This window comes from Podarcis filfolensis (genome assembly GCF_964270895.1).
Source record: "Podarcis filfolensis genome assembly, chromosome: 6".
NCBI lineage: Eukaryota > Metazoa > Chordata > Lepidosauria > Squamata > Lacertidae > Podarcis > Podarcis filfolensis.
Genome location: NC_139609.1, coordinates 20,097,829 through 20,125,350, shown reverse-complemented (window position 1 = coordinate 20,125,350; position 27,522 = coordinate 20,097,829). Strand labels below are relative to the sequence as shown.

Below are 27,522 nucleotides of genomic sequence, written 5' to 3'. Positions count from 1 at the left end.
AACAAACATAGGCTTAACTGCCTGTTATGCAGAAGTATTCTGGAACAAGTGGTTTGTGGACTACACTTTGTAAGCGGTACGTTGGGACATAGTGGAAATCTGTGTGCACGAAAATAAGGCTGTCTACTAATGGAAGGAAGTTTGCTTATTACTTGTGTTTAATTGAGTAACTGATGAATTGTTCCATCAATTATTTTTAAATCAAATACCATATTGTGAAAGCACCAAAGGTGCCTTTCTGTGGTATTGAAGAAAGTGTAGGATACCATAATGTTTAGCAATCAAAAGGTACCCCTCAGTTTAAGCATGACAAATATTTCACATTCATGCTGGAACCAAAATAGCTTCAAAAATAAACAAGTCTGCCTCAACTGTCAGACCCACTGATTAAAATTAGTCACCGCAAATTAATAAACTCTTAGGTTACTAATGCCAGTTACAGTTTAGAAGTATTAAAATGCAGTAATTATGCCTAGCCCATTTTTAAAATCTTGTCAAAATCATGTACAGTCAAATCTCATGCAAGTCTCATTCTCCAATGCTAACAGTGCAATCATGTACAAGTCTGTCTACTCAGAAGTAAATTCCACTGAGTTTAATCGTGCTTTGTCCCAGGTAGGATTGCAGGCAAAGGATGTCCAGGATTTCACCATTAAAAAGCTGTGAAATGGAACACTGAATACATTCTACATTCAGAATCAACCTTGAAATCAGTCACAAATAAAATAAAATTCTAGCAATCATATATCTAAATTATAATACATAGGGCCGGAGTTTTCTGCCATTTTGAATCCCATTTCTTGAGATTTGAAACACTGCAAACCAATAAAAATTTCATATAGCATTTGCTTCAAATTAGCAATCGCTATGACATGAGACGTAACCAAGTAGATCATCATAAAATCGTAATAAAATATGGCAAAAGTGTTAGCATCTCAATATCCATTGTTAAACTCATTACTGAATTCCTTTTTGGGGCCAAACTAGATACCTTATAAAGTGCTATCACAACTTTGAGACAGCAACATCCATGGCCACTTAAAAGAAGAAGAACCCAAAATCTCTGTTTAAGCAACATTTGGTTCTGAAGTAAAATGAATTTTCCAGACCTTTGAATGGTAATTTGCTATGAGTAAAAGAATGCAGCATGATGCAATTCTTATCTTGCATTTGTGACTTGTTAAAATAGATATGAACTCAAACTTACTAGTAATTTAGAAAGGGGAAGAGACAACTGTCTTTCCTAATGTTGAATCCTATCATTTCAGTGAACTATTAAAATACACTATGGTTGTATAGCATACAACTATACTAGGAAAATCTTAAATCCAATCCAAAATATTTTATACTTCCTCACATTTATTGACTTCTATTGCAAAGCAAAGTAAAACAAAAGTAGGGTCCCTTTCTATTGAATGCTAGTCATACTTTCAATGATTATTTAGTTAATGATTCGCTCAGTTGCACAACCTGTCCATGCAAGGAATTCCATTGATAACTAAGAATGACCAATTGTGCAGTAGAAAAATGCCCAGTATACGAGACTTCTAATGATGTGTTTTTAAAACTCTCTGATATGGCTAGAAATCTTGCTGTGGGAACTGTTAACAAACTCCCCCTAAATAATTTATGATATCTACTCTCATTTAATTCTGTTTGCTTAAACGAACGAATGTTATTTGTACTTGTATTTACTGTTAGCTTGAATACTCAAACATTCTTATGGTCTGCTGTAACTGTAAAGTTGTATGTACTTACGAGTTGCCATTTCTAATGCACACATTTAAACCACCTTCCCAGCACAATAGCTACTGTACATATGTTATAGGGGAGTCCTTTAAAAACAAAAGTTGTGTGCAGGGAGCCACGAGCATCAATAGTTTTGATCAGCCATAAAGACATGAATCTTGGAATAGTCCAGAATGACAGAAATGCAGCAACTGTGAATATACTGCAGAGCAGTTACATATTATATGTTTTACAAATATGCAGGAAGAACTCTTTGCCTTACCTTCCAACTTCATCCCGACACTTAGACATTTTTGAAACCGACAGTAAGGGCAGCGCTTCCGTTGAGTTTTGTCAATCTGGCAGCTTTGATTTTCTATGCACGTGTACCTTTTATTGTTCTGGACTGTTCGTTTAAAGAACCCCTGTAAAACAGATACAAAACATTCGCCTGTTTTGCATGGACAGGTGGGGTGCTGGGGTTTATGTCGTATTCCGAAAACCTTCTCTATCGTCATTATGCCAACTGAGCACTTACGAAGCAGCAGGCTTGATTCCATATTTCTTCATGTCGTCTCTTCGAGGAAACTCACTTAGGCCACAGACAGAAGTTTTCTGGGGCTAGTCTGCATTCGTATTGATTTATAACAGACTTCAGTGAGCCTTCCTTACTGCATCCCTAGGAATCCTCTGCCGAAAAAGTCTTATAATTTTATGGTATGAATTAAAATTATGTTTGAATTGGCATTTTTGAGTGATTTGATGCAGAATTTTAAAAAGCCTGTTCACCCAGTACAAGAGAGATGTGTTGTCTGCACCCATCTCTTCCACAAAGCTTTGGGCTTAACCCCTCATCTCTCAGCTTCCACTGAGGCAAAGCCTAACTGCTTGCAAAATACATTTCTTCCTATCCGTTACCTTCACTGATGCCTTCCTTGTCTCCCCTGGTTTATTATTCTTGCCCTTACTGCCCACTTCTCCCTCTGTTTTCCAGCTGTATAAATGTAGAGTGTAAGCTTACTGGGGCAGAGACCTTCTGTTGGGACTATATAAACTACAACGGCTACTAATGAGGGAAAAAAGTCATGTGCTATACGATGATTAGGTATTCTAATAATTAGGATCATTTACAGTAATATGGGGGAAAATACATATTGGACATTTAAGCTGCAACCCTATGCACACTTTCTTGAGGAGTATGGTTGTAATCTGTGGGACTTCCTTCTCAGCAGACATGCATAGGACTGTACCGTTAATCCCTGGAGTTAGTGGGACAGTTCTTCATGTTATAGTCCCAAAATTACATGTGTCTATCAGCCAGCAAAATTACTGTAAGCAATATTGCTTTGTACAGGGATACAGAGATACTAAACAGTCTCCATATTACTAGAACATTTCCTTCTCAAAATATGATTCTTTTACCACCGCCTTTTACAGCTGTCCAGTTATTTATTTCAGATCAAATATGTGGTTGACTTTAATAGCTGGCTTCAATGGGATCAACCTATAATTCTGAACCCTATGTGCATATTATGCATTAAAATGAAATACACATGCAAAAATATTCATCATGATATATGAGGTTTTAAAAAAATCCCATTTCATTGATTTCCACTTGATCACTCTCCAAATGAATACTGACATAAAATATTGTTTGTGTCTGTGTGTAAGCATAAAAAGTATGACAACAGAAATTTACATTTTCATCCTGAAAGATGAAAAACTTGAAACTATTGCCTTCAATACTGCAGCCCTGAAATTTATCAAGAACAAGATACAGGAACAATAATACTCAATGTATATAAATCAACTAAAATCAATATTGAGGACAGCTGGGAACGAAAGCTCCTCTACAACTACATCACTTCACGACAACCAAATATTTAAAGGCAGTAAATATAGCCACACAGAACACCCTATTGAGTTCTTCTTACTGTTTACTAAAAAAGGGAGATATTTCCTGCTCTTCACAAAACTTCTTCCAAAAAGAAACTTTACTTATATTCACAATATTCTGCCGTCCCCATCAAAAGAAACAGAAATAGCAATTACCAAGCCTTTCCTCGATAAAGTTATCAATCCCCTTCCCTTCCCATAAAAAGAAGGAAAAAAATGTATGAAACCTTGCAGCTTTCACAGGTAAGGAGTCCATAGTGATACCCAGAGACTTTATCTCCACACACTGGACACAGTTCTTCAAGATCTTCATCATACGAGTAATTCACCATTTTAAATTGAGACACTGGAAAATAAAGAAAATAACACCCCATGAGAATGTATGCAAATGTCCCCATCACCTCAACTTACATCCATTATTACTTTTGAGACTGGGAAACAATTCCTGGACATTCATCCTATTTAAATAGCCAAAGTCATAAAGTTTTTTTAAAAAAATCAATAAATAAATAATCAACAGCAACACCAAACATTTTAATTAGTGACCAATAACTTTTCTTCCCATATTTCATTTAGGAGAATTAAGTCTGCCAAGCCACCCAAAGCCAGCATTCTTGACAGTACTTTGCTCAGTTTACCTTCCCCAGTCCAACAACCTCATCCCCAAAATTATTTGACTTCAAGCTGGATCCTAGGCATGTTTACTTGCAAGTAAGTCCCATTAAGCCCAAAGCAGCTCACTTCCAAGTTCGGTGGGCAGTAGCCTTCGGCTTTCTTCAACTTACTATTAGCAGATTCCCTGCCCCCACCCCAAATAAAAATAAGAAAATGTGCATTTCATCTGAAAAACGTAAAAAAGCAAAAGTCCCCATATTTTTAATGAGAGAGAAGCTTTTGTTGCATTCCCCGAAGTTCTGTGTTGCAGCAGCCAACTTTTTAATATTTACCTAACCTCCAATTCAGCTGTATAAAGCCAATTGCTCCGAGTTGAAAATCAATTTCTTAAACAGTACCAAAAATGAAAAATGGGAGCTATAAATTCTTATTCCGCTAAAACTTGTCTAAATCCGTTCCTCGGACCAGAAGTTCTTCTTTTCTGCCTAATTCGACCTGAGCAAGGCAAACTCCTCCAGCTTTTGAAAGGCTCCGATCCCGCTGCGCGCCGAGTTGTTAGCTTCCAAACTCTTGCAAAGGCTGGCAACTAAAATAAGGAATAAAGTTCTTCAACAGGCAGGCCCGCCCACTTTCTTCGGATCTTCTTGCTCGGGGACCAAGAAAAAGACTTTCAAGGAAATGCTCCGATCCTCAGAGTTAGCCCAAAGAGGAAAGCCCAGCGCGTTGGGGCGAGAGGCTCACCGAGTGAGCCAAATTCCTGCAAAGGGGTGGAGAGAAAGGGCGAGTGTCCCACCGGCTCAGGGGGAAAAGAAAGATGCCTGCAACACGAACAGGAAGATCTGCCGGTCTCCTGAGTCTTTATCCCTCGCCCCCCACAAAGCACTCCCTGGGTGTCTTGAAGGAAACTCTTTGCCTGTAGCAGCAGAAACCCCAACGAAAAGGCTGGAGCGGGGTGATGCTGCGGGTGGGAGGCTACAGGGGCTGGGACGTCGCGAAGGTGGGTGGGGTGGTGGGAAAGCGATGCATCTACCCCACCCCAACCCCCAAAAAGAGCCCAGTCAGCAGATCGACTCTAAACAGAACCCCCGATCCCCTCTGTTGACGCCGCTGTGCGCGCCTTGCGCCTCTGCTCGCTGCGCTCTCTTTGACGCAGCAGCTGGAGGCGGATCAGAGTCCCAGGAAGGTGTTTGAATAAATGATAGATGCACGGACGGGAGACGGAAGCAGGGCTGAATGGAAGGAAGATTCAAAGAGGGTTGATTTTTTAAAATTATTATTAGGTGATCGAGTCAAGCCGAGCGATTCAAGGCGTTCCTTACAACTTTTCGCAATGTACGCGGGCATGAACTGGGGTCTGGCGAGCGTGGCGCACGGGAAAGCGCAGGGCCTTTGGAGAAGGAGACTTCTCCAGCAGGGAAAAGCTTGGTCAGAGAAGAAACGAAGCAGCCCCGGTTCCCTCTCCACTGCTCCGCCAGCCTCTTCGGGGATCAGAAGGTGGGAAGTGAAATTAACAAGCCGAGGAGAGAGAGAACAAGGGAGGAGGCGGAGAGAGAGCTCAGGAGCTCTCCGGGCGACTTCCGGGCCTGCGGCCTGAAGGAAAGCGGGGCCGCCGGCTGCCTGTTTCGGAAAGAAAAGGGGCACATGCACAAACCTGGAAGCGCCACACTGCTCCGCATTCAAACGCATTCCGCATTACCGGGAAGGTGCAAAAGGGAGAGTCCTTAAAATAAATGACAGCCTTGTTTTGCTTTGTTGGTTTTTGTTTTACTTAATTCTGGGACTGGATTGGGGTCTTTCTAACGAGGTGACAGCCCCTCCTTTACACACGCACACCTCCCCTAGCCCCACACTTTTGCAGTTGAGTTTCTGCGTGTTCTAAAAACACTTAGAAAGTGTTGTGCGGCTCCAATATTGTGCATTCACTGAGAAGAGGGGGAAAATAACTTAATAAAGCAGTTTTCTAACTTCTGCACTTTCGGCATCTCTTTGCTGTGCTCTGCACACACGCATACAACCCCCCCGTTGATATAATGCTACAGCTACATCGCTTTGGTGGTGAAATGGGATGGAGGGATGCGGGCCTTAGCCTGCTGTAAGTAGAGAAGGACCTTCTTGGAAATGAAAAACAAACAAGGCCACGAGGGGTTTGCTTCCTTGACCTGTCCTGCGTGGCAGCTCCGGAGGGAGGCACAGTCATGTCTGGCAACTTCCTAGTTCAGAAGCAAGTCCCAATGCATAAGTGGGGGTAAACAGGCAGAGAGTTTCAGGGTTCATTTCCCATCCTACCCCCAAGTTTGCGCGTTTCACGTCTCTAGGACTCTCTGCGCTTCCTGCCTCCTGCCAGGGTCAACTCTTGGAACGACCCAGGTCCCATTTAAGCCGAAATAAATGGATCCCCCCCAAATCTCCGGGAATCGAGTTTGCAGAGGCGAAGGAGATCCCCGCTGGCATCACCCAGAGTTTCACCGACTGCCAGGCGCGTGAACAGGCTTTCCCAACTAATGCAATTGCAGCACTTGGTAAAGTAATTCCAGATAACATGATGTGCTTAGGAGCCGCAAGCCTGTGTCTGTGGGGTTTGACAACCGCCAGCTTTGAACAACGTTAACTTGGAGGGCCTGGTTTTAAAAGAACCCAACTCCCTGTAAGTCAAAGCAGTGCCCTTAAGATCGCAGCCTGGCGCTTCCCGTCCTCAAGCGTGTTCAGCTGGAAGGAAATTCCATGGAAAACAATTGACTGGTCACTCTGCAATCCTAGATACTAGGCAAGAAGCCCCCCACCAATGGGACTAATTTCTGACTAGGCATGGAGAGGGCTGCGGTGTCTACAGTGCAATCCTGACCATGTTTACTCGGAAGCAGATGCTCCTATGGAGTTCAATGCCTCCCTAGTGCTTAGGATTGCAGCCTGCTCAACCCCTAAAATATTACTCTCCTCCTAGACATCCTCTGGGAGGCTTGTTCAAGTGGTTCTCAAAACCGATCTGTGAAGTCACTAAGATATATTTGTGGCAGTAATTTTTATTCCGTTTGTGTAACCAGTGCACCCACCCACCCACCAGTGAGCCCCCCAGGCGCATGGAGAGCAGGCATCTGCACTGGGACAAGCCTGTACTAGCTCCCCAGAGACACCCCCCCCCATCCTCACTCCACTTTCCCCTCCCCCACTTGACTGAAGAGGATGCTAGATATAGAGCAGCTGTTAAGTCTTATTGGGAAAACCTAGGAGCCCTCTACACCCAACTATCTCCCCCCCCAAAAAAGATAACCTCTCCTGCCTCCCTGATCCCTCTTTTATCTCCCCAACTCTGAAGACACCCACACTGGCAACTCTATTCACAAAGCTCCCCCCCCCAGACCCAGCCGACCCTTTCAGAAACTTGAAGCCCTCTTGCCTTCCGAGAAGCGCCAAGCGCTCCCAAACTCTGTTGAGCCTCCGGCGCTGAATTGCAGCCGGGCAGGACGCTGAACCAAACGGTTCCCGCGCGCTCCTCCTCGGTGGGTCTGTGCTTCCAATCTGGCACCACTACGTGCCAACAACGTGGAAAGAAAACCTCGTTTTTAGCCCGGCAGCAGGCAAGGTCCGAAGTCACCGGGGACGGACGGGTCGTGGGGGAAAAGAGACCCTCGCATCGGTCTCCCCATTGCAGAAGGGCACTCCGGTTCCTGCTGCTGGGAGTTTGCTAGGGAGGAAAGCCCCTCAGGAAACAAGGCTCTAGAGATAGGAAACAGCTCTCCGCTGCAATCCTGCCCCGCTCTCTCCGGGAACCGCAGCCCACTGGGATCTAGAGGAGCTGGAATGAGATGAGCAGGCTAGAATAAATGAGCTCCCTTCTGACCACCAGGCTGACCTTGTCAGTTTCAAGTTCAGCCAGAGACTAAAGCAGCAAAAAGGAGAACCCGCAGGTTCCCTTGTCCAGAGCTGTGCACGTCTCCTCTGATCCTGGGCAGGGGCGGGCGGGGGGGTCTCTACCACCTTGGTTCCCCATTGAAAGGTCTCCCAGCCCTCTTAACTGGCTGCCTCACTGAAAGGCTGTATGTACGATGCTGCCTCCACCTGATTCTGCCATTAGCGCGGCTCACCCTCTGCTACGGAAAAGTGTATGTGCGTACTCGTGTTTAAAAAAACTTCCCATCGTCGTCCCCAAAACCTGTCCAGATACTCTCCCTAAGCTGAAGAACCAACCGCACACGTGTTTCACTTTTTTACTTACAAAGCAAAAAGACTTATTCCCAAGTTTAAGGTGTCCAAGAAAGGCACAAGCGTCCCGTGATTTCCGGGTAGAAGTTTACAAATTCCCGCCTGCCTTCCAGTCTCTCCCCCCCCCCCCGGCCCCAGGGCAACACCGTAAACCATACCAAAACCGACCGTTCCTTTTAATGGGAAACTTCTGCGTTTGGCGAAAACAAGCTTTTGGACCCAAAACTATGCTGGGGGGGGGGGGGGAGTCGGAGAAAGAAATAAAGTTTCCGCGCGGATTGTGCCTGACGAGGATTCCCGTGTTACTTGAAAGCTAGCATCCCAACAAAAGTTGATCCCGTTCTTTTCCATCAGAAACGCTTTAAACGCACTCCGCTTTAAATGTCCCACCTCTTACTCTGCAACTTTCAAATTCGCTGCGGGACCCTAGCTGGCCACCGGTGCGGTGCTCACTGACTGGGGAGCAGGGGCCTGCAAGGGAGCGAGACTTGCTTCCGAGTAAAACGCGCGTGCGCTCGGGCAACCCGCTGGCCACCAGCTGCCCTACCAATTCTCACTGGGGCCTTCCCGGTGCCCCTCTTGCTCCATCCAAAGAGGGTGTGCGTGTCCCTGCCAGCCAGCCAGCCGGGCAGCGTTTACTTGGGAGTAAGTGCCCAGCTTCCCAGGTCCGACCCGACTTTCCGAACGGTTTCCACCCGAGAAAAAAAAGTGCGCTCACCCTCGCCGGCGAAGCGCGCGCGGGAGCAGCACTACTCGGCCGCGCGTGGACTTCGGAGTCCACCCTGCTTGGGAACCGACGCGCTCCAAAACCCGCCAAGCCTTGAAGTTACCGGAGGGGAGGAGACTGCAGGGAGCCCTCCCGGCGCGGAGGGGGGAGAGGAGGCGCTCGGTTCGGTTTCCGAGCGCCGGCTTCTTCGCTCGCCCGCTTTCCTGCCCGGGCAGCGCACCCACCCGCTCGCCCGCCTCTCGGCGCGCCCGGCGCTTACCTTGCATGTTTTCCGGCATCTGCCCACGCTCCCCATTCGCCCGGGCGAGTCCCAGGGCTTCCGTCTCCACTTTGGGCAGCATGACAAAGCGGCAGCCGCGGGCCGGTCGGGGCGGCGCTGCCTGCGCGTCCGTGGCACGGCGGCACCGGGACGCGGCGGCAGCACCCGAGCGCGGAGAGGTGGCGGCGGCGGCGGCGGCGGCTGCTCTCGGCTGCGCTCCTCTCCTCCTGCTCGCTGCCGGACGCTGAGCCGGGTGGGCTGGAGCCTGCGCGCACTGCGAGCGCCCCGATCCCCCGCTCGGGAATGAGGCGCCCGCGCTGCCTCGCTCGGGGTCGGGCTTGGGACGGGGGGAGGGAGGGAAGGCGAGGGGGCGGGAAGGTCAACCTGCTCAGCGGAGTCCCGTCCCCCCCACACGCTCGCACGGTCCACCTCTCCCCCCAAAAACCAAACACCTCCTCTCCGCGCGCTGGGGGAGAGTCGCCAACTTCCAAGTCTCCCTACTCAGGAGTCACTTAGATTCCGAGGAGCCGCCCAACTCCACTTTGTACCGAGGAAAGAGGCTCTTCCCAGCGGAGGAAAGGGAAGGAGGGGGGAGAGCTGGCGTGTGAATGTGAGCGTTTGGGTGTAACGGGGGGGGGGGGAGGAAACGGGGGCAGACGCTGCCAGTTCAGCCAATGAGGAAGAAGCCCAGACAATTCTTCCGACCCCCTCTCCCACTCCTCTTTTGCATCCTCCTTCTCCTATTCCACCACCACCAGCCCGGTAAGGCTGACATTCATGCTCCTTCCTGCGGTGGGGGGAAGGGATTAGGGCCTGACACATTTGATCACAGTGATTCCGAGTTGCTCTTTTCCATTGTAAAGAAAGAAATGTCCCGGAGGCTGCAATTCCGCTTCCCTGGAGCTTCCCCGGGGCTGTCAGAGGTGCAGATAACTCATCTGTTTGGCTAATGTTCTTGCTCCGGGCTTTGCGATCTCCAGAGGCAGCTATGGTGGCGCTCACTTCGTCCAGCGCAGCGGGACTGACTTCCGAGTAAACAGGCACAGGCGGCCGTGCGCCAGGCACTTCTGGGGAAGGCGATGCCCTGATGCCAGGGCCAGAGGAGACCTTGGCCCGGCTGGGGCGCGCGGGGGATCAGGATGCGATCCTCCTTGCTGCGTAACCCACCTCCAGGGGACCGGGTAGGAAAGGGGAAGCAAGAGGAGGCGCTTAGGACAGAAACGGACTGTGCCGTGATTGAAAGGCTTTTACCCCGGGGTAAATGCCACGAGATACAGGCGCTTATGGCAGCGTGTTTGTAGTTGATCTTGATCTTGCCTGCTTCGTTCTGTATGAAACCCCAAGACTTTGCGCTCTGTCTCTAGACAGACCCGGAGCTCGCTCGCTCTCGCTCTCGCTCTCCCTCCACGCGCCCCGCTTATAAGTTGCAACTCTTTATGCGCGTGGCAGCTCGAGATCCCAAAGGGCGCCGTCACCGTTATGTCCCCTGAGATGCTGCGAAGTAATCGTAAAGGTTTTGCAAATCGATCCCCCCCCCACATTCTTCCCCCACTGCTTACGTTTCCCTGAATTAGACCAGGGAGATGGGTTCTTGCCCTTCTCACTACTGCCGCCCTGTCACAAATATTAAGACGAACGTTTAACAAAACAATAAATGAATAGGGCCAAAATGAAGCACGTTTACTGCCCGCGAAAGAGATCTTAAGCACGTGCTTATTAAGGCTTCCATCCGCGGGAGTTAAGCGGGCTGAAGTTGAGGTGGATCGGGCGCGCGCCTCACGCCTTCATAAAACAACAACCACCACCCCAAGGCGAACTCGGAACTGAGCCACGCCGAGGCTTGATATACGCATCTCTTCGAATCCTCCAAGTCACCAGCGAACACGATGCGCCTGTTGTTTTAAGTGACACGTTTCCCAGCCGGGTTCGTGAGCGCGTTAACTGCGTTTTCATTTTGGTGAGCAGAATCCTCCACTCTCTCAGCCCGTTTAGGGGGGATGTTGCGCCCCGATCCGCATCTGTTAGGACTGGCAATGGCTATTGTTTTTTCAACTGTATTAATCAAGATTTCACCTGCTGTTTCCTGCTCGGTGGCAAGCTGGAGAAACAACAGCTCAGAACTAGCATACTGGGAAACGGGCAGGAAGACCTCGTTGCACCTCAGTTAGAAACGCAAACCCGTTTCCAGGGCTGTAAAAATGAATGTTTTCTGTCCTTCTCTTAATAACAACCACAACCACAACAAAAGTCATCGGTTCTAGCGTTTAGGTTGAATTAAAAGTTCTACGGATTTTAGGAAACGCATTAAAAATTCCGCTGATTTTGGGGAACGCTTAATCAGGTGATGGTGAAGGAGCGTCCTGAAGAAACAGGACCGCACTCTTTATTTGGGTGCTATTGGTTCTCCAGTTTTCTTACACCATCACCAAATTAAAACCTCGAAATCCCGATCCTCAGTTTTATCTAAGCGGCATTAAGACCTTTTGCTTTTAATGGCATGGACTTCATTTCTCTCTCTGCCGGCCCGCAAGCTAGGCCAGATCACCCAGTCGCTCCGACCTGCCTGTGGCTCCACGCAGCGAATTAAAAGAGCCAATTAGTGAAAGCCCCGATCAGCGTTTCCTGCAAAGATTTTCCTCTGCTCTCCCCACCCCCACCTCTGCTTTCAGCAAGCCCCCTCTCAGCTGCACAGAGATGCCCCCAAAGGAACGGCGGATCATCTTCCTAGACTCCAGGACCCAAGAGGGTCTCTTGCTTATGCTTCCTCGCTCTTAACTGTTTAGGCTTGGAAATATCTTACGACATCAATAACTTTATACTCTATATGTGACACAGGCAGCGATGCCGTTCACTGTTTGGAAATCTGGCTATTTCTTTAAAAGGTTTTCTTGTCCTTCGGTCACTTCAGCGTGGATAAGCATTGGGCCACTTTTTAACTGGGTCTTTCTTTCTTTGACCTAGCTCTTTGCTTTGGGCTTTTCCCGAACATTAAATATCTGGGTGCAATAAAAAAAAACTGTTCGCTGCTTCGTTCTGAGGCTGCCGATTCACCAACCAACCAAGAGTTTTGCCTTGTTCTCGTTGATCCCACCAAAATGACTGACAATGGTTTGTTGGTTTTGCATTTCCCTGGGACTCAAAGTGGTGTTGTTGTTTAATCCGTGCGCTTTGTGTTGAGGATCGGTTCATCTTCCAATGCCATTGGTCACTAGGAAAAAAACAAAACAGAAGGGGAGAGAAAAAGGCGGGCAGGCCTGAACGATGGTGGTCTCTCCAGAAGACCCTTTTAGACATTAGATTCATTTGATTGTGGAGCTTCACCAGGAAGTCAGCTCTAAATCTGCTTGAGGGTGGAGAATGTATGGGGCCTCTAGTTCGCTCCGTGAAAGTGCCTTGATGTTAAGTCTGTTGGCTAGTCAATTGCACAACAAGAGTAAAAGAGCGCGACATCAGATTTCCAGGAGGTAGTCCAAGCGACTGGAGGCATTGTTTTGGTCCTAAAGGCAGGACCCTCAGCTGAAGTCGGGGAGAAGTTTAGAGCATCACCAGCCAGACTTGGAGAAGCCATGCTTGACCAATCAGAACACTTCTCAGCATCTTTATCCTCATCCTTCTGGGCGTGGCATATTTCTGCAGATATCTCTCTGCAAACTACAGAGATGTTAAACGATGGAAAATAGTGAAAGAAAGTAGTAAGGTCAAGTCCATGATACCTGAGCTATTTTGCACCTATAACCCACCCGAACCGCTAAGGACTGAGAGGGCGAAGGAGAGTTTATTTGTCCAAATGTCCAGACTCTTTGCGCTTGTTTTTAGATAGTTTCAAACCTTCCTCCCAGGAGGAGGAGGAACAATTTTCTACTAAAGGCATGCCAAGGTTCCAACAGAGGTCAGCGGTCCAGGGCTTGACCCGTCCATAAATTGGGAATAAGCCACATCAAGCATAATGCATAACCTGCATAACAAGAACGGATTGCAGGACTGAGACCCTCAACCTACTTTCTTGGAAGGCAGCGAATGGGGGGCATTTCCGAGTATAGGGGGTTGGGAGCGGGGCTGAAATGCCTTGGCCTTATTTGGTATAGATGCTGTTGCATTAGGACCCAAAAACTAGAGGGCCCGCGGAATAAAATGACTCAGGGGCCGTGTTCACACGTGCAAGGCACCACTCGCTTTCCGTGGGAAAGTGTTAGGAAAAATATCTCTGCGATATTACATCTGAGATTGCCCAGGGGGCACTCACAGGAGAAGGGCCCCGTTATCACCAATCCGAAAATCCTCTAGAAAGAAGGGAGGCGGGGGAGATAGGGACCTCCGTCCCTTACCTCTGGAGTCCGCGCTGGTCCGAGTCAGAACTACAGGACTAGAGGGACACCCGACTGTCCCGTGTAAACCTACCGGAGGGCTGCGCCGGTTTGCCCAAGTCGGTTACTCCAAAGCGACAATTTCAAGGCAAAGTCATCCTTCTCTCCCGGGTCTGCCTTTAATTTAACCGAGAGCTTTAGCGTTTCCCTTCGCCTTGAGCGAGGGCCCTTGGCGCCCTTTCCTTCAAGCCCATTTCCCCATCCCTTTCACTACCAACTTCTGCTAACTTCTCTCGGCGCTACGCGCCTCTCCCGAGTTTGCGGAGCTCGCCCGGACTTTTGGCGGAAGCTTTTGACTGACGCTTACAATTATCCAAGATGATGGCTCAGGGAGGCTGCAGAAGCCTCCGTTAGGAGGGGAAAGCATAAACCCGCCCTCCTTCCACTCAAGATAGAAGCCCACTTTAGGGGGAAAGAGAGAGAAAAAAGAAAGAAACCGCGGAGCGAGTAAAATAACAAATAGCATTTCAAAGTCTTGCACTCCCGAGCCTGGAAACTTGAGTTGGCCAGTGTGTTAGAGCGCTAAGATGTCCGGCTGGGATTGGGGAGAGAACCGGGTTCGAATCCTACCTCTGGCACACGAAGTTCTTCGGCTGAGCTTGGGTCAATCGCAGGGTTGTTGCGAAGAAACAGAGGAGAGGAAGTGTGCGGATGGCACCAAATTGCTCAGGCTCGTAAGCACAAGAAGGGATTGCGGAGAGCTCCCAAGGGATCTCTTCAAGCTGGGTGAATGAATGGGCCTGAAGATGGCAAATGCGAGTCAATGGAAGAAAGTGAAGCGATGGGCGCTCGGGGAATCCCTCTCTCTGCCTAACCTCAGGAGCTTTGAACTATTTGTGTCCATGAAAACGGCGGTCCACGTGTGTGGCAGCTGTGACCAAGGCGGAGTCCATGCTCCGGATCATTTGGAGAGGGCTTCAGAGTAAAACTGCCGGTGCCACGGTGTCCTTGGACAAATCTATATGGCGCTGGAACGCTGCGCTGACTTCAGGTTGATGGCTGTCCAAAAATGGTGCCGCAGAGTTGGCAAAAAGGGCAACCCAAATGGTCCAGGGGCCTGAATAACGCCCCTATGAGGAAAGGTGACAACGTCTGTGGCTTTTTAGTTTAGGGAGGGGGTGGAAATGATGAGTGGGGGGGCATGGCAGAGAAATACAAGATCACGCCTGGTGTGTCGAGAGAGGGGAGGAAAGAGACGCAAACCATCCAGAGCCAGGGCGGGCAAAAGGAGGTTCTGTTTTTACCCATCGCGCACTTAAAACCATATGATTCGCTTTCACAAGAGGCAGCGACGGCCACAAAACTGCATGGCTTTGAAAGGTGGACTGGGCAATTGCACAATAAGGCAATCAAGGCTACTAGCCATGGTTGGAGGCAGAATACTTCTGCACCCAAGCGGGGAGAGTACTGTGGAATTCAGGTCCTGCACCTGGTCGGTTACTGGAGGATGTGATGCTGGAAGAGAAAGGCCCTTGGTGTGATCCGGTAGAGAGCTCTTATCTTCTCTGTACGTTGCCATGAGCTTCTTGGAAGTGAAGCGGGACAGTAACTCATTCTCTATCAGCGGGAATTCACCCAGAGCAAACCTTTTCCGAGTCACCGGGCCTCTCGCCATTTCTCACCCCGCTAGGACGTTTCGTTGCGCCTCTTTCGCCCTCCCGCTTCCTTTCGAAATACAGGGCACAATCCTGCCAAGGGGAAGAAAGTGATCGCAACGTCGTCCTACCTAAACCTATTTAATCAGCGCCACTCTGTAAAACAGGACGTCCCAGGATCCTGATTTTAAGCACGCGCTGCTTCCATCTTTCTCACTCTGGTGTTCCACTTCGGCCGGATAGCGCCCAACTAAGGCGCTAGACCTGTGCACACTTACCAGGGAGTAAGACACATAATAGAAGCTACTTCTGAGTAAACAAGCAGAGGTGTGCAGGATTGCGCTGCCCTATCATAAGCTCGTCTTTGCTTACGTTCGTCTCATAAAGAACTTGCTTCGGATTTCAGGTGATCAGATCAGACAGGCTTCCTCTTCATTTTTTCATCCCGCAAAACGCTGCGTGTATTCGCGCGCTTCACCCATAAACGACTTGGTGACACTCTTCCTTAGTAGTAGCAGAGTGCATCCTCAAATAATGCACACATGGGGGAGGAATAGGTATCTTAAATATGTTTACTTGGGAGAATGTGTCACATTGATCTCCTTTCTCCAAATAATATTGCTTAGAATGGTAGCGCGCCTATGCATTCCAGGGAGCAGCGAGTGACTTAGCCCAGTTGCGGTTTTTTAGTGTCCTTCCTCTGCCACAGACTCAATAGCTGGCCTTGGGCATGTCACCTATGGTTTAGCCTCAATTGCCAGCGTCGGTATTAAAAGCACCCAAAACCACTGTGCGGATTAGAAATCCCTCTCTCTCTCTCTCTCTCTCTCTCTCTCTCTCTCTCTCTCTCTCTCTCTCTCTCTCACACACACACACACACACACACAACACAGAGGTGCGATCTTAACCAACCACTTATGCTTACTCTGAAATTACTCTCTCGTGAATTCTCAACGAGAGTCCCATTCAGGTAAGTGGAAGACTGTAGTTTTAACAAAAAAACTCATCCCCCGAAACAGAGAGGGGGCATATTACACTCTGACTCTTCCTGTCTGCTTACTGTACTTGGAAACCAAGTTTGGAAGCAGCTGGGATTTCTTTCCAAAGCAGCGTGCTTTTGGGTTCTGCATTTAAAATCTTTTTTTATATTAAGTGACGATCTTTTTATTAAGTCAAGGCGACTTTCACGAAACCGAAGAGGAAGACTGTAGCGTCGAGATCCACTCGCAGGCAATGTTTGTCTCTGCTGAACCTCCACAAAGATGCAAAGATCACATTGGCACACAATGGAAAAATGTGCCTTTCGTCAGGCGCGGGGGCGGGGCCGCGGGGGAAAGAGCCGGTCTTAACTGCCTGGTCCAGAGTCCACCGAGGGCTCTTTTTATAAACCGCGCGCGGCGGAGCTGGCTGGGAAAAGGCGGGTGTCAACTCGGCCAAACGCTGGTGCGTTTCCATTCCGCATTCGCATCGCACAGCATTCCAAACTTTTCCTTCCTTCCTTCCTATCCCAAAGCAACTGCAACCCGAATTTCTGGATCAGGAACGTTTTCGTCTCTGGTTGCTGTAAAACCCCACCTTGGATCTTTCCAAAAGGAAAACCAAATTCGAATTGAACCGCCCATACTGTATTTAAGTCTTGTCAACAACACGGGCGCAAAGTGAAACTAAAAAGACGCAATGTTAGGGTCTGACATTTTCTTTCTTTCTTTCTTTCTTTCTTTCTTTCTTTCTTTCTTTCTTCCTTCCTTTCTTTCTTTCTTTCGCTTTGGATTGCGAAAATGAATAACCGAGCAGATGGATGTTGCAATCCTACTCCTGGCTGCCCGCTGTGTAACTTCCCTCCTCCCAGCCGCCCAGTCTTTCTTAACCCTTATTTCAGTCAAAACAAAAATTTTTTTTCCTTCCAGTAGCACCTTAAAGACCAACTAAGTTAGTTCTTGGTATGAGCTTTCGTGTGCATGCACGAAATGTGTGCATGCATGTGTATCTGAAGAAGTGTGAATGCACACGAAAGCTCATACCAAGAACTAACTTAGTTGGTCTTTAAGGTGCTACTGGAAGGGAAAAAAAATTTTGTTTTGACTATGGCAGACCAACACGGCTACCTTATTTCAGTGTAAACGCAACCAGAGCATTTTTAAATTAATAATAAAAAAAGAAAAATAGGTCCCTTAAAACTTCCGTGTATCAACAGAGAAAGTTATATTATTCCTTCCCACGTCACGGCACGAGGACATTTCATTGTTGAAAGCTGCATTCCTCTGCTCACATACCTGGGAGCAAACTCTATTGAACACAGAAGGACTTTGGTCCAAATGCTCTCGAATAGTATTAAGTAATATGCCTTTCCTGGCAATTTTCAACAGTCCACTCCCCACCTCCCATCCATTACTAAACTGGAATTAAAGTTGCACACTTGCTTGCCTGGGACTGGGCTACATGCCCCTTTGATTTCAGTGGAATTTATCACCAGGTGATGAAACCAAGACAGCGTAAGTTAATTGTGACTAACAGCAAAATCCTAAATAAGCTTGTGCAGAAGCAAATTCCACTTAGTTGCTTAACCCCCAACTAAGTGTGCAAAGGATTGCGGCTGGAATCCATTGAGATCAATGGGATTTACAGTGCAATCCTCCAATCTTTGCTTAGAAGTAAGCCTTGCTCTATTCAGTCTTAGGCAAGTGCCATATTATTGCCAGATAACATTAGCCGTTGAGTTGGGGAGGCATTTAAAACACCCTTGAAACCCATGTAAGCGCACCCATTTTGAAGGCTGTGTTTACCTATTCAGAGTGAGGGCAGGGAGCAATCTCCTTCTTCTGAGCTAGCTTTGCACTGAATAGAGCCATACCTGATTGACCATTTGGTTGAAATGTCATTATGCTCCGAAATTGACAGGGATCTTACCACTAGGAAGGCGGACTAACCCTGCGGTAGAGAACCTGTGACCCTCCAGATGTTTCAGGATTAAAACTTCCACTATCTCTGGCCAATAGTCATGCTGGCTGGGAATGATGATAAGTGGTGTCCAATCACATTTGGAAAGCTACAGACTTTCCACCTCTGGTCTAATTTGCATCGAAGCAGCTGATTGGGGAAGTTTCAAGAAACATTTCACCCGCTCTGAAGATTCCCTTTTGCATCATAAGCATTTGCATGAGAACATTCAGCACATCTCGTTGCTGTGACTAAATTGTTTCATTGATTTCATCGGAATGTTCACTGAGATTCTAAACATAACGTGGAAGTATGTTGAACAGATCTTATTTAGACTTATTGGAACCTTAATCATGGTTATCTTTGGTTGGATCAGAGTCAATATATTGATCTGTTATTTGCATTTCTTTCACAATCAGTCTGATTTGAGGAGTTTCATAGAAAGGGTATACTTTCCTACTGATCTTGATATAGGATTCACTCTCCCATATTCATATCTGAATAATACTTCAGAATATTCAAATAATTTCTCATATCTTATTTTTCTATATTTAAGGAAGTGTAGTATTATCTCTGTATTGCAGATGGAAGAAATGAGGCATAGAAAAAGTGGCTGACAGCTCAGAGCCAGTTCATGGTTTAGGCACAATTTGAACCAGGGACTTTATTGTTAGAACTATAGTTTTTTAGAGCAACTTTGGTCTGCACCTCCTCCCCTCAACCTGGGGCTCTTCAGATGTTTTGCACTCCAAATTGCATCAGTTACAGCCAGCGTGGTTGAAGCTGAGGGATAATGGGAGCTGGGTACCAAAACATTGGGAGGGCACCAAGTTGGGGAAGGCTGAATTATTCAGTGCATTGCAGAGTAAGATAAGCCAAAGAACCATCTAGAATCTTTTCTGAAGAAAGGAAGGCTATGAACTCAGAAACAAACAAATTTAGGCAGGTCTCTGCCCCAGGGAGTCAATTCCCTGCTCAAGCTCATATTTGCTAGAGACTGCACTAGGGATATCAACTGCTCTTTGATAAGGTCAATAAGGCACTCCCTGCAATAGGCTGATGCTTCAGGCTGCCATTAGTATTAGATGGATAACAATAAATGTTACACGAGCTGCAAAATTTCACAGGTAGAAGTGACGGAGTGGCTCGTTTTCTCTTCCAACCCAGGCCAGTTTTTCAAGTTAGTGACCTCCCTTAGTCAAACATACCAAACTCCTAAACATTATTATCAGGAAGTTTGTAGTTTTACAATGGGTGGGAGAAAAAAAATAAAGTCTGGTAAGTGATTTTATATAGGGTACTTTAAAAATAGTTCCAGAACTCCAGTTGATAACTGGGGGTTTGACTTACTTTCTCTCACTGCTTTATGAGTTTTATGTGAAACTAAGAGAGGAATAAAAGGATAAGGCTAGAAATTAACCAAGATTTAAATTTCCCACGGTTTTTGGGTATGTTTGCAGGGCCGGCATCAAGGTTTGGCATCATCAGGCACTTGCTGGAGTCCACAACCCAGTAAGAGGCCCAGTGCCAATCCCTAGAGACTCCTGGCCTTGTTTATTATCCTTTCTGCTGTTGGTTTCTCTTTACCTGCCCTGTCTAAGCAAGCAAGCAAGCAAGCATTGAGAGGAGTAAGGAGAAGAAGTAATCTCCATTTGTCTTGTCCTCTGCATCTGGGACGTGGTGACAACTGGGTCCAGACAAAAATGCAAATGGGCTGGGTTATTGTTTAAAGGTTTTTTGTTGTTATGGTGGAGTTGTTGCTGTTATTTTTTTTATATTTTTATTTTGTATCTAATGATTCAGGTGGAAATTGTTCAGTTTGGTCGTGTGCTTTTTGTTGTTCTGTTTGTTGCTTATGACTACTACTGTTAAGTTTGTAGCGAGACAGCATCTTAAAAAGCAGAGACATTACCTTGCCAACAAAGGTCCGTATAGTTAAAGCCATGGTTTTCCCAGTAGTGATGTATGGAAGTGAGAGCTGGACCATAAAGATGGCTGATCGCCGAAGAATTGATGCTTTTATATTATGGTGCTGGAGGAGACTCTTGAGAGTCCCATGGACTGCAAGAAGATCAAACCTATCCATTCTTAAGGAAATCAGCGATGAGTGCTCACTGGAAGGACAGATCCTGAAGCTGAGGCTCCAGTACTTTGGCCACCTCATGAGAAGAGAAAACTCCCTGGAAAAGACCCTGATGTTGGGAAAGATGGAGGGCACAAGGAGAAGGGGACGACAGAGGAGGAGATAGTTGGACAGTGTTCTCAAAGCTACCAGCATGAGTTTGACCAAACTGCGGGAGGCAGTGGAAGACAGGAGTGCCTGGCGTGCTCTGGTCCATGGGGTCACGAAGAGTCGGACATGACTAAATGACTAAACAACAACATGTAGTTTTTTTAATGTGTTGTAAGTTGGCTTGAGCTTTCAACTGTGGAAAGGTGGCATACAAATAAAACGGCTGATTGATTGAAATGAATGGGCAATGGCAAGGACTAGAGAGCTCACCTATAGCCCAAAGAGAACCGGTGTGCAAAGGTCACTGGTGTGTGAAATGTGACTTTGGAAAACCAAGTTGCGTATCCCAGCTAAGCTATGAAGCTCACTAGGTAGCCTGGAAACTGGTCCATTATAATGGCAAGAAACAACAGCCAAGTGTAGCTTTGCAGAGGTTAGACAAGATCATCCTTTTGGTCCCTTTCAACTCGAAAATTCTATGATTCTAGTAGAATACCTTACCAAAGTGCCTGCCAAACTTGAAGTCAGCACTGTACATTAACCTCCAACTTAGCTCCAGTTCCAGTTCCCAGGCCTCCCTGTGATAGAGACGTTAGGAACTGGCCTTGTACTGAGCCAGACAATGGCATACCTAGGTTCAATATTATCTACACCAGGGGTGAGGGGAACCTTCTTCAGCTGGAGGGCTGCATTCCCTTCTAGGCAACCTTCCTGAGTCTATGATCCCCGGGGCCATTTGCCTGTGGTGGGCGGGGCCAGAAGCAAAGTGGATGAAGGAACTAATTTCAATTTTAGCTGTGCACAGTATGGTTCCCAGAGCCATCTGAAGGCTTGCATTGGAAATATAAGGCTGAATTAGATGGGAACTCATCATGATCCAAGAGGCTCTTTTTTATGTTATCATGGTTCTTCCAGGAGTCAAGCCTTTAGTTTTGTAAAAAATTGCTGAACTCACACATGAAATAATTTATAGGGATTATCACAGCAATTATTCTGCTGTGAAAATATTTGATTTTGAATTGTTTCTGGTGTTTTTCTCTGGGAGGAAGGGTATGATAGAAATGGACTAAATAATGATATTCTTATTAATTATTTTATATTCTTTTAATAATTATGACTCATTGTATGTTATACACACATATATATACACGCATGCATGAATATAATTATAATCTCATATATGTATGTGCATTTAAATAATAAATAAATACTCAACATTGATGATGATGATTGCATAGCACCTATTACATTGTTAGAAATAAATAAATAAATAAATAAATAAATAAATAAATAAATGTTAAGGCATAGTGGGAAGTAGTAAAAACAGCAGCCTAGCAATTAGGTGACATTTTGTGTCCAATTTGCCCACATCAATCTGATACAAAAACTGACTCCCTCTGACTTTTGCTTTGGACTGCTTGGTGCGTTTTATGTGGACTGCTGATGATAGGAGCTTGTTTTATTTATTTATTTATTCATACATACATACATACATACATACATACATACAGTGGTACCTTGGGTTACAGATGCTTCGGGTTACAGACGCTTCAGGTTACAGACTCCGCTAACCCAGAAATAGTACCTCAGGTTAAGGACTTTGCTTCAGGATGAGAACAGAAATCGTGCTCTGGTGGCGTGGCAGCAGCAGGAGGCCCCATTAGCTAAAGTGGTGCTTCAGGTTAAGAATAGTTTCAGGTTAAGAACGGACCTCCAGAACGAATTAAGTTCTTAACCCGAGGTACCACTGTATTATTATTATTATTATTATTATTATTATTATTATTATTATTATTATTATTCCAATACCCTAAATCACCCCATTTGCTTTTATTTTCTTTTATTTCTGTTATGGTGGTCAACAACAATCAAAAACTTCACATGAAAAGGGAAATCTTACTTCAGAATTTAACACCGGGGGGGGGGGAGTCTGCTCTAAATTTCTATCATTTCCATCTTTTATAAAATTGTCGCCAGACTACAGTGGTACCTTGGTTCTCAAACGCCTTGGTTCCCAAACGCTCAAAACTCATAAGTAAGTGTTCCAATTTTCGAACCTTTTTCTGAAGAAAAACATCTGATGCAGTTATTGGCTATTGTTTCCGGGGCGCTTGCACCAATCAGAAGCTGTGCCTTGGTTTTTGAACATTTCAGAAGTCAAACAGACTTCCAGAATGGATTAAGTTCAGCGCTTTTGTTTTTGCTATTTATTTTGCGTTTTTGTTTTTGAGGCTTTTCCGGTTAATTTGCTTTTGTGACTGTGTGGAACCCAGTTCAGCTACTGATTGATTGATTGTGTGACTGCAGAAATGGATAAAAGCCCCCGATCCAAACAATGACTATCATCAATGCAGGTAAGAAACAAATATAATTTTAATTTTTATCATTTTTAATACTGTCTTATTTTATAGTACAGTACATGGATTATAGCTTTCATTTTATGGATCAGTGGTCTCGTTAGGTAGTAAAATTCATGTTAAATTGCTGTTTTAGGGGTTATTCTTAAAAGTCTGGAACGGATTAATCCATTTTGCATTACTTTCTATGGGAAAGTGCACCTTGGTTTTGGAACGCTTTGGTTTTGGAACAGACTTCCGGAATGGATTAAGTTTGAGAACCAAGGTACCACTGTATCAGTTATTTCCACTGAGTTTCCATGATGACAGTCACCCAGCCCCTGAATTTAGAATGCCCTTAAAATAATTTTTTTTTAATGTATCCCCCCAATAGCACATTCACAAGAGTAGCTTTGAGGATCACCCGTTATACTTAATACCTAGATGCAACCCAAGCCATTAAAAACAATCTGTATTCCAAATATCAAACTAAATAAAGACTCTTTGCTAGCCAAGTATACTCAGCAGTAGTAGTACTTACTACTACTACTACTACTACTACTACTTTATTGTTATTTATTTGATAGCTTGTCTGCCCTTCACTATAAGGTCCTGGGTGGGTTACAGCAATTAAAAAATGTAATATTAAAAACAATTTAAAAGAAATTACAGACACAAGAGTACAGTGTGCTCTAACACATCTCAAGTGTGAGAAAGCGCAGGGTAAAAAAAGAGGAGTGTCTCCAGCATGCAATAGAAACTGTAAAATGAAATGAGGGGAGGGAATTCCGCAACCTAGGAGCTGCCGCAGAGAAGATTCTCCTCCGCACCCTGTGAACTTCTCCAAGGGTGAAGGAGCTATCAGCGGGCCTCTGCTGATCTTAACACCAAAGGGAGTCTACAGAAGGAGACAGTCATTCAGCTATTTAGGGCCTAAGTCACTTACGGCTTTGAACATCATTGCGAGTACTCAGAAATTGGCCAAGAGACAAACTGGCAAACCACTGCGAGTTGGAGAGGTAGAGAGAGAAGACTTACAACCAGTGCTTTTTTCTGGGGGGACGCAGGGGTACGCATACGCCTAAACATTTTGTGAATCTAAGTTTGGCCTCATTGAGGGGCAGTATTTCAATATGAGTAGGAAAATGTGAGTACCCCTAAATATTTTTTAAAAAAGAAAAAAAGCACTGCTTACAACTGCCATAGGGACACGGGTGGTGTTGTGGGTTAAACCACAGAGCCTAGGACTTGCCGATCAGAAGGTCGGCGGTTCGAATCCCCGCGATGGGGTGAGCTCCCGTTGCTCTTTCCCTGCTCCTGCCAACCTAGCAGTTTGAAAGCACGTCAAAGTGCAAGTAGATAAATAGGTACCGCTCTGGCGGGAAGGTAAACGGCGTTTCGGTGTGCTGCTCTGGTTCGCCAGAAGCGGCTTAGTCATGCTGGCCACATGACCCGGAAGTTGTACGCCAGCTCCCTTGGCCAATAAAGCGAGATGAGCGCCGCAACCCCAGAGTCGGTCACGACTGGACCTAATGGTCAGGGCTCCCTTTACCTTTACTTTACAACTGCCATGGAAAGTGCCAACAGGGATTTGTGAAGAGCTTGAGGAAGTGTTCACATAATGTCCACTCCACGACTCACATTTGTGCTTATAAATACCACCACAGTGCATAGAGCAATACTCTGTTGTGGTTTGTATTTGTTATGTGTTTACGCACTTGTGTGCATACAAAACTCTATGTAGCATAATCCTCTACATTTTTTTTACTCACAAGTTCTCTGGAACTCAATGGGGTTTACTTTTGAATATACACACAGATGATCAGGCTGCACATGTATTAAAGAGCAGGACTTATTATAGGCTTATCAGCTTCCCTCCAACATACATGCCATTCGGCAATAAAATCTTAGCAGTGGGGAAAAGAATCCCTTTTATGTAAAACTCATACAGATGGAATCTTAGGAAGGATTGATAATTGCAGATCTGTCATTTCCATACAGATTGACCAGAGAACTCCAAGCAAAAGGATACATTTTTTACAGCAGAAAACTTGGAAGTTATAACAAAACCAGTTAAGAGTTGGGAGTACAATTTTAAACATGGTGGATCAAGCCATACAGGGGGAGACAATAGAGTATTACCCCCCCTTCTGTGAACCCCCCAATTTAAGGTGTATTCTGGACATTTGCTTTTGATTTTAAGAATTGGTATTTTTCACAGCTGCCTAAAAATGAAAACGCTGCATTTCTGAATAGGTGGGATGTGTATATGTTATATTAAACAATCATACACATACATCACTTCAATTTTTATTGTGTGAGAAACACAACATTAGAAACAGAGATCCTATGCATGCTTACTCAGAAGTAAGTCCCACTGTGTTCAGTAAAGCTTACTCCCAGGTAAACATAAGGTTAACAAGATGGTATTGCAAAGCATGAATTTGCTTGCAATTTGATAGAATATAACCATGTGCCTAGGTGTGTTTACTTGGAATTAACTCCCACTGGGGATCACTGCCTAATAAATGTGTGTTTAGGATTGCAACCTTAATCTGTTAAAATAAATGTATAAAACAAACATCGTAAAACCAATTCGCTGGTCACATTCCAGTTATCGCCCACCCTTTTCAGAAAAGGGTTGCCATATTTTGAAGAGCAAAAAAGAAGACACATTTGCCGACTTCTAGTTTTAACCATGGATCACTATGACTCTACCCATGAAAAAGAGGACTTGTCCTGAAAAAAGAGGACATATGGCAACTCTACTTTTCATCCAAAATTTTATATACAAAGCTGATACGATATAAAATGCTCAGAAGTTTAGCTGTTGGCTTTAACGCAGCAGAAATTTTACCACACGTTCAAAAGTATTGCAAGAGAAATTATATATAATCCAAACAGTCAATGTCAGTGCAAATGAAAAGGGTTATCTATGGATATGTAAAAAAATGTCAAACCTTAAAAACTGACTGAAAGTACCCAGACTTTTCAGTTTTGTTAACCAATGGATGCTGGAGTGTTAAACAAGGACCAGAAATTGCTAAATGTTTTTTCCATGAAATAAGGCAAAACAACTTATAAAAAGCAGGAGGCCTAAAAAAAAAAAATTCTTATACTCGCTATTACAAAACAGCACTCTAAAATACTTTCTCACTGACTGTCATGTAACCCTAACTTTTTAAAGATTAATGTCCCTATGAATGTGTGTTTGACAATGATCATTCTTTAACAAGTCAGATTACACCAATTTAGAAATCTCCCGGATTTTGCCAACTGCCATTTCACAAAGGTCAACCTGAATTCAAATTTATTCCTACACCACTAATGCCATCTTAGCAACTTTATAAACAAATAAAGTATGGTCCAGCGTAATGTATCATTTTCTGTCCTCCCACTTGGCAGGCATAATCTAGCTGCAATTCACTTTAAAGTCCAGTTTACTTAAATGAAAGAGATTTAAGCATGTGTTTCACATTGAAATAAATGTGACTTTGAAGTACAAAGTGCTTTACTGGGGCAGTGTGCTCTTATTAAAAATATTTCATCTGAAGAAAAAACATGCTTATTCACACATCAACACTCGCACTTTTAAATGTACAGCATATCATATTCTTTGGGAGCCATATTCTTTTGAAGCATAAATTAGACAAGTGGGAAGTGATCCCATAATAATGACGTTTTAGTCTGAGATGGCTGATAAGGCTGAGATTTAGTTCTGTTGGACTGGCTTATCAAAACAGTCAAAAAGGTTTTACTTACCACCTGGAAGAAGTCCATGTTTTATAGGTTCCTGTGCGTTGCCGGTAGTATCCGAACTAGAAGACATAATTAGGTGCAAATATATAGTGCCCTTGGCTTTCAGGTATACAGCATTGAGGACGGCAAAAGGTGAGGCTTGTAAACTTTCCTGGCCTTGGGATACTGGCTACAGTAACCTTCAGTGAAAGTCAGGGAACAGTCCATCAACAACACACACACACACACACACACACACACTTGCGCACGCACACACACAAATCCAATAATTCAGAAAGTAACAGGCCTGCTTTTCAATGGACTCTGTACTTTTTCCAGCATTAGTGACCCTCTGTAAACCAGCCATCCCGTTTCATGATGGTCCCTAATCAGAGGAATCGGGAGCAGGGATAGGCTTGCCCTGGTCATGTGACTCTAAACAGGTTGATAAGAGGACCCTGTTATAAAGTGACAGCAAAAAGGAGATAAGAACTCTTGGCAGATAACAAGCGCAGAAATGATTAACTCTGGGCCGGAGAGGCGCTATGAAGCAGAGAGAGGAAGGCTGTAAACTTGTGGGGGGGGTCAGAAGATCATGCTGAATGGATAACCCCCCCTCCCTCCTTCCATCCCAATGTAAAGTGTAATACCTATAAACTCATGTTTGTGACCTGGCCTCTTGATGTCATCATTTCTTTACAGAGTGAACAACAACCATGGGCTCTTGGGCTTCTGTAAATACCTTTGGAAGGTAGAACTAGCAAACACTCACCCCCTTAACCTAGGCTTGCGAATCCATTTATTGCTCTACATCCCAAAGCAATATGAGGGGGGGCGGGGGCTAGCCCATGGCGATTTTCTGTCTGACACAAACATTTTATTGTACCTATTCAT

The 27,522-nt window shown here is 45.4% G+C and overlaps 1 protein-coding gene across 5 annotated transcripts in view; it reads right to left on the bottom strand.

The window, feature by feature from the left end:
* Positions 1 to 27,203, bottom strand: part of NR5A2 (nuclear receptor subfamily 5 group A member 2) — a 116,586-nt gene extending 89,383 nt beyond the window's left edge. The window contains exons 1-3 of one of the 5 annotated variants that reach the window (XR_014549559.1): positions 9,426 to 9,964; positions 3,852 to 3,970; positions 2,012 to 2,153 (exon numbers count right to left, since the gene is read on the bottom strand). Coding sequence is in view for 4 of the 5 variants with exons in the window: in XM_083620332.1 (XP_083476458.1) it covers positions 2,012 to 2,153; positions 3,852 to 3,970; positions 9,426 to 9,507 (343 nt within the window). In the remaining variant the exon portion in view is untranslated. Of the gene's footprint in view, positions 1 to 2,011; positions 2,154 to 3,851; positions 3,971 to 4,571; positions 5,300 to 9,157; positions 9,268 to 9,425; positions 10,505 to 26,652 lie in introns of those variants that run through there. The other 4 variants (XM_083620333.1, XM_083620332.1, XM_083620335.1 and 1 more) reach the window with 4 other exon arrangements.
* Between the last annotated feature and the right edge of the window lie 319 nt (positions 27,204 to 27,522).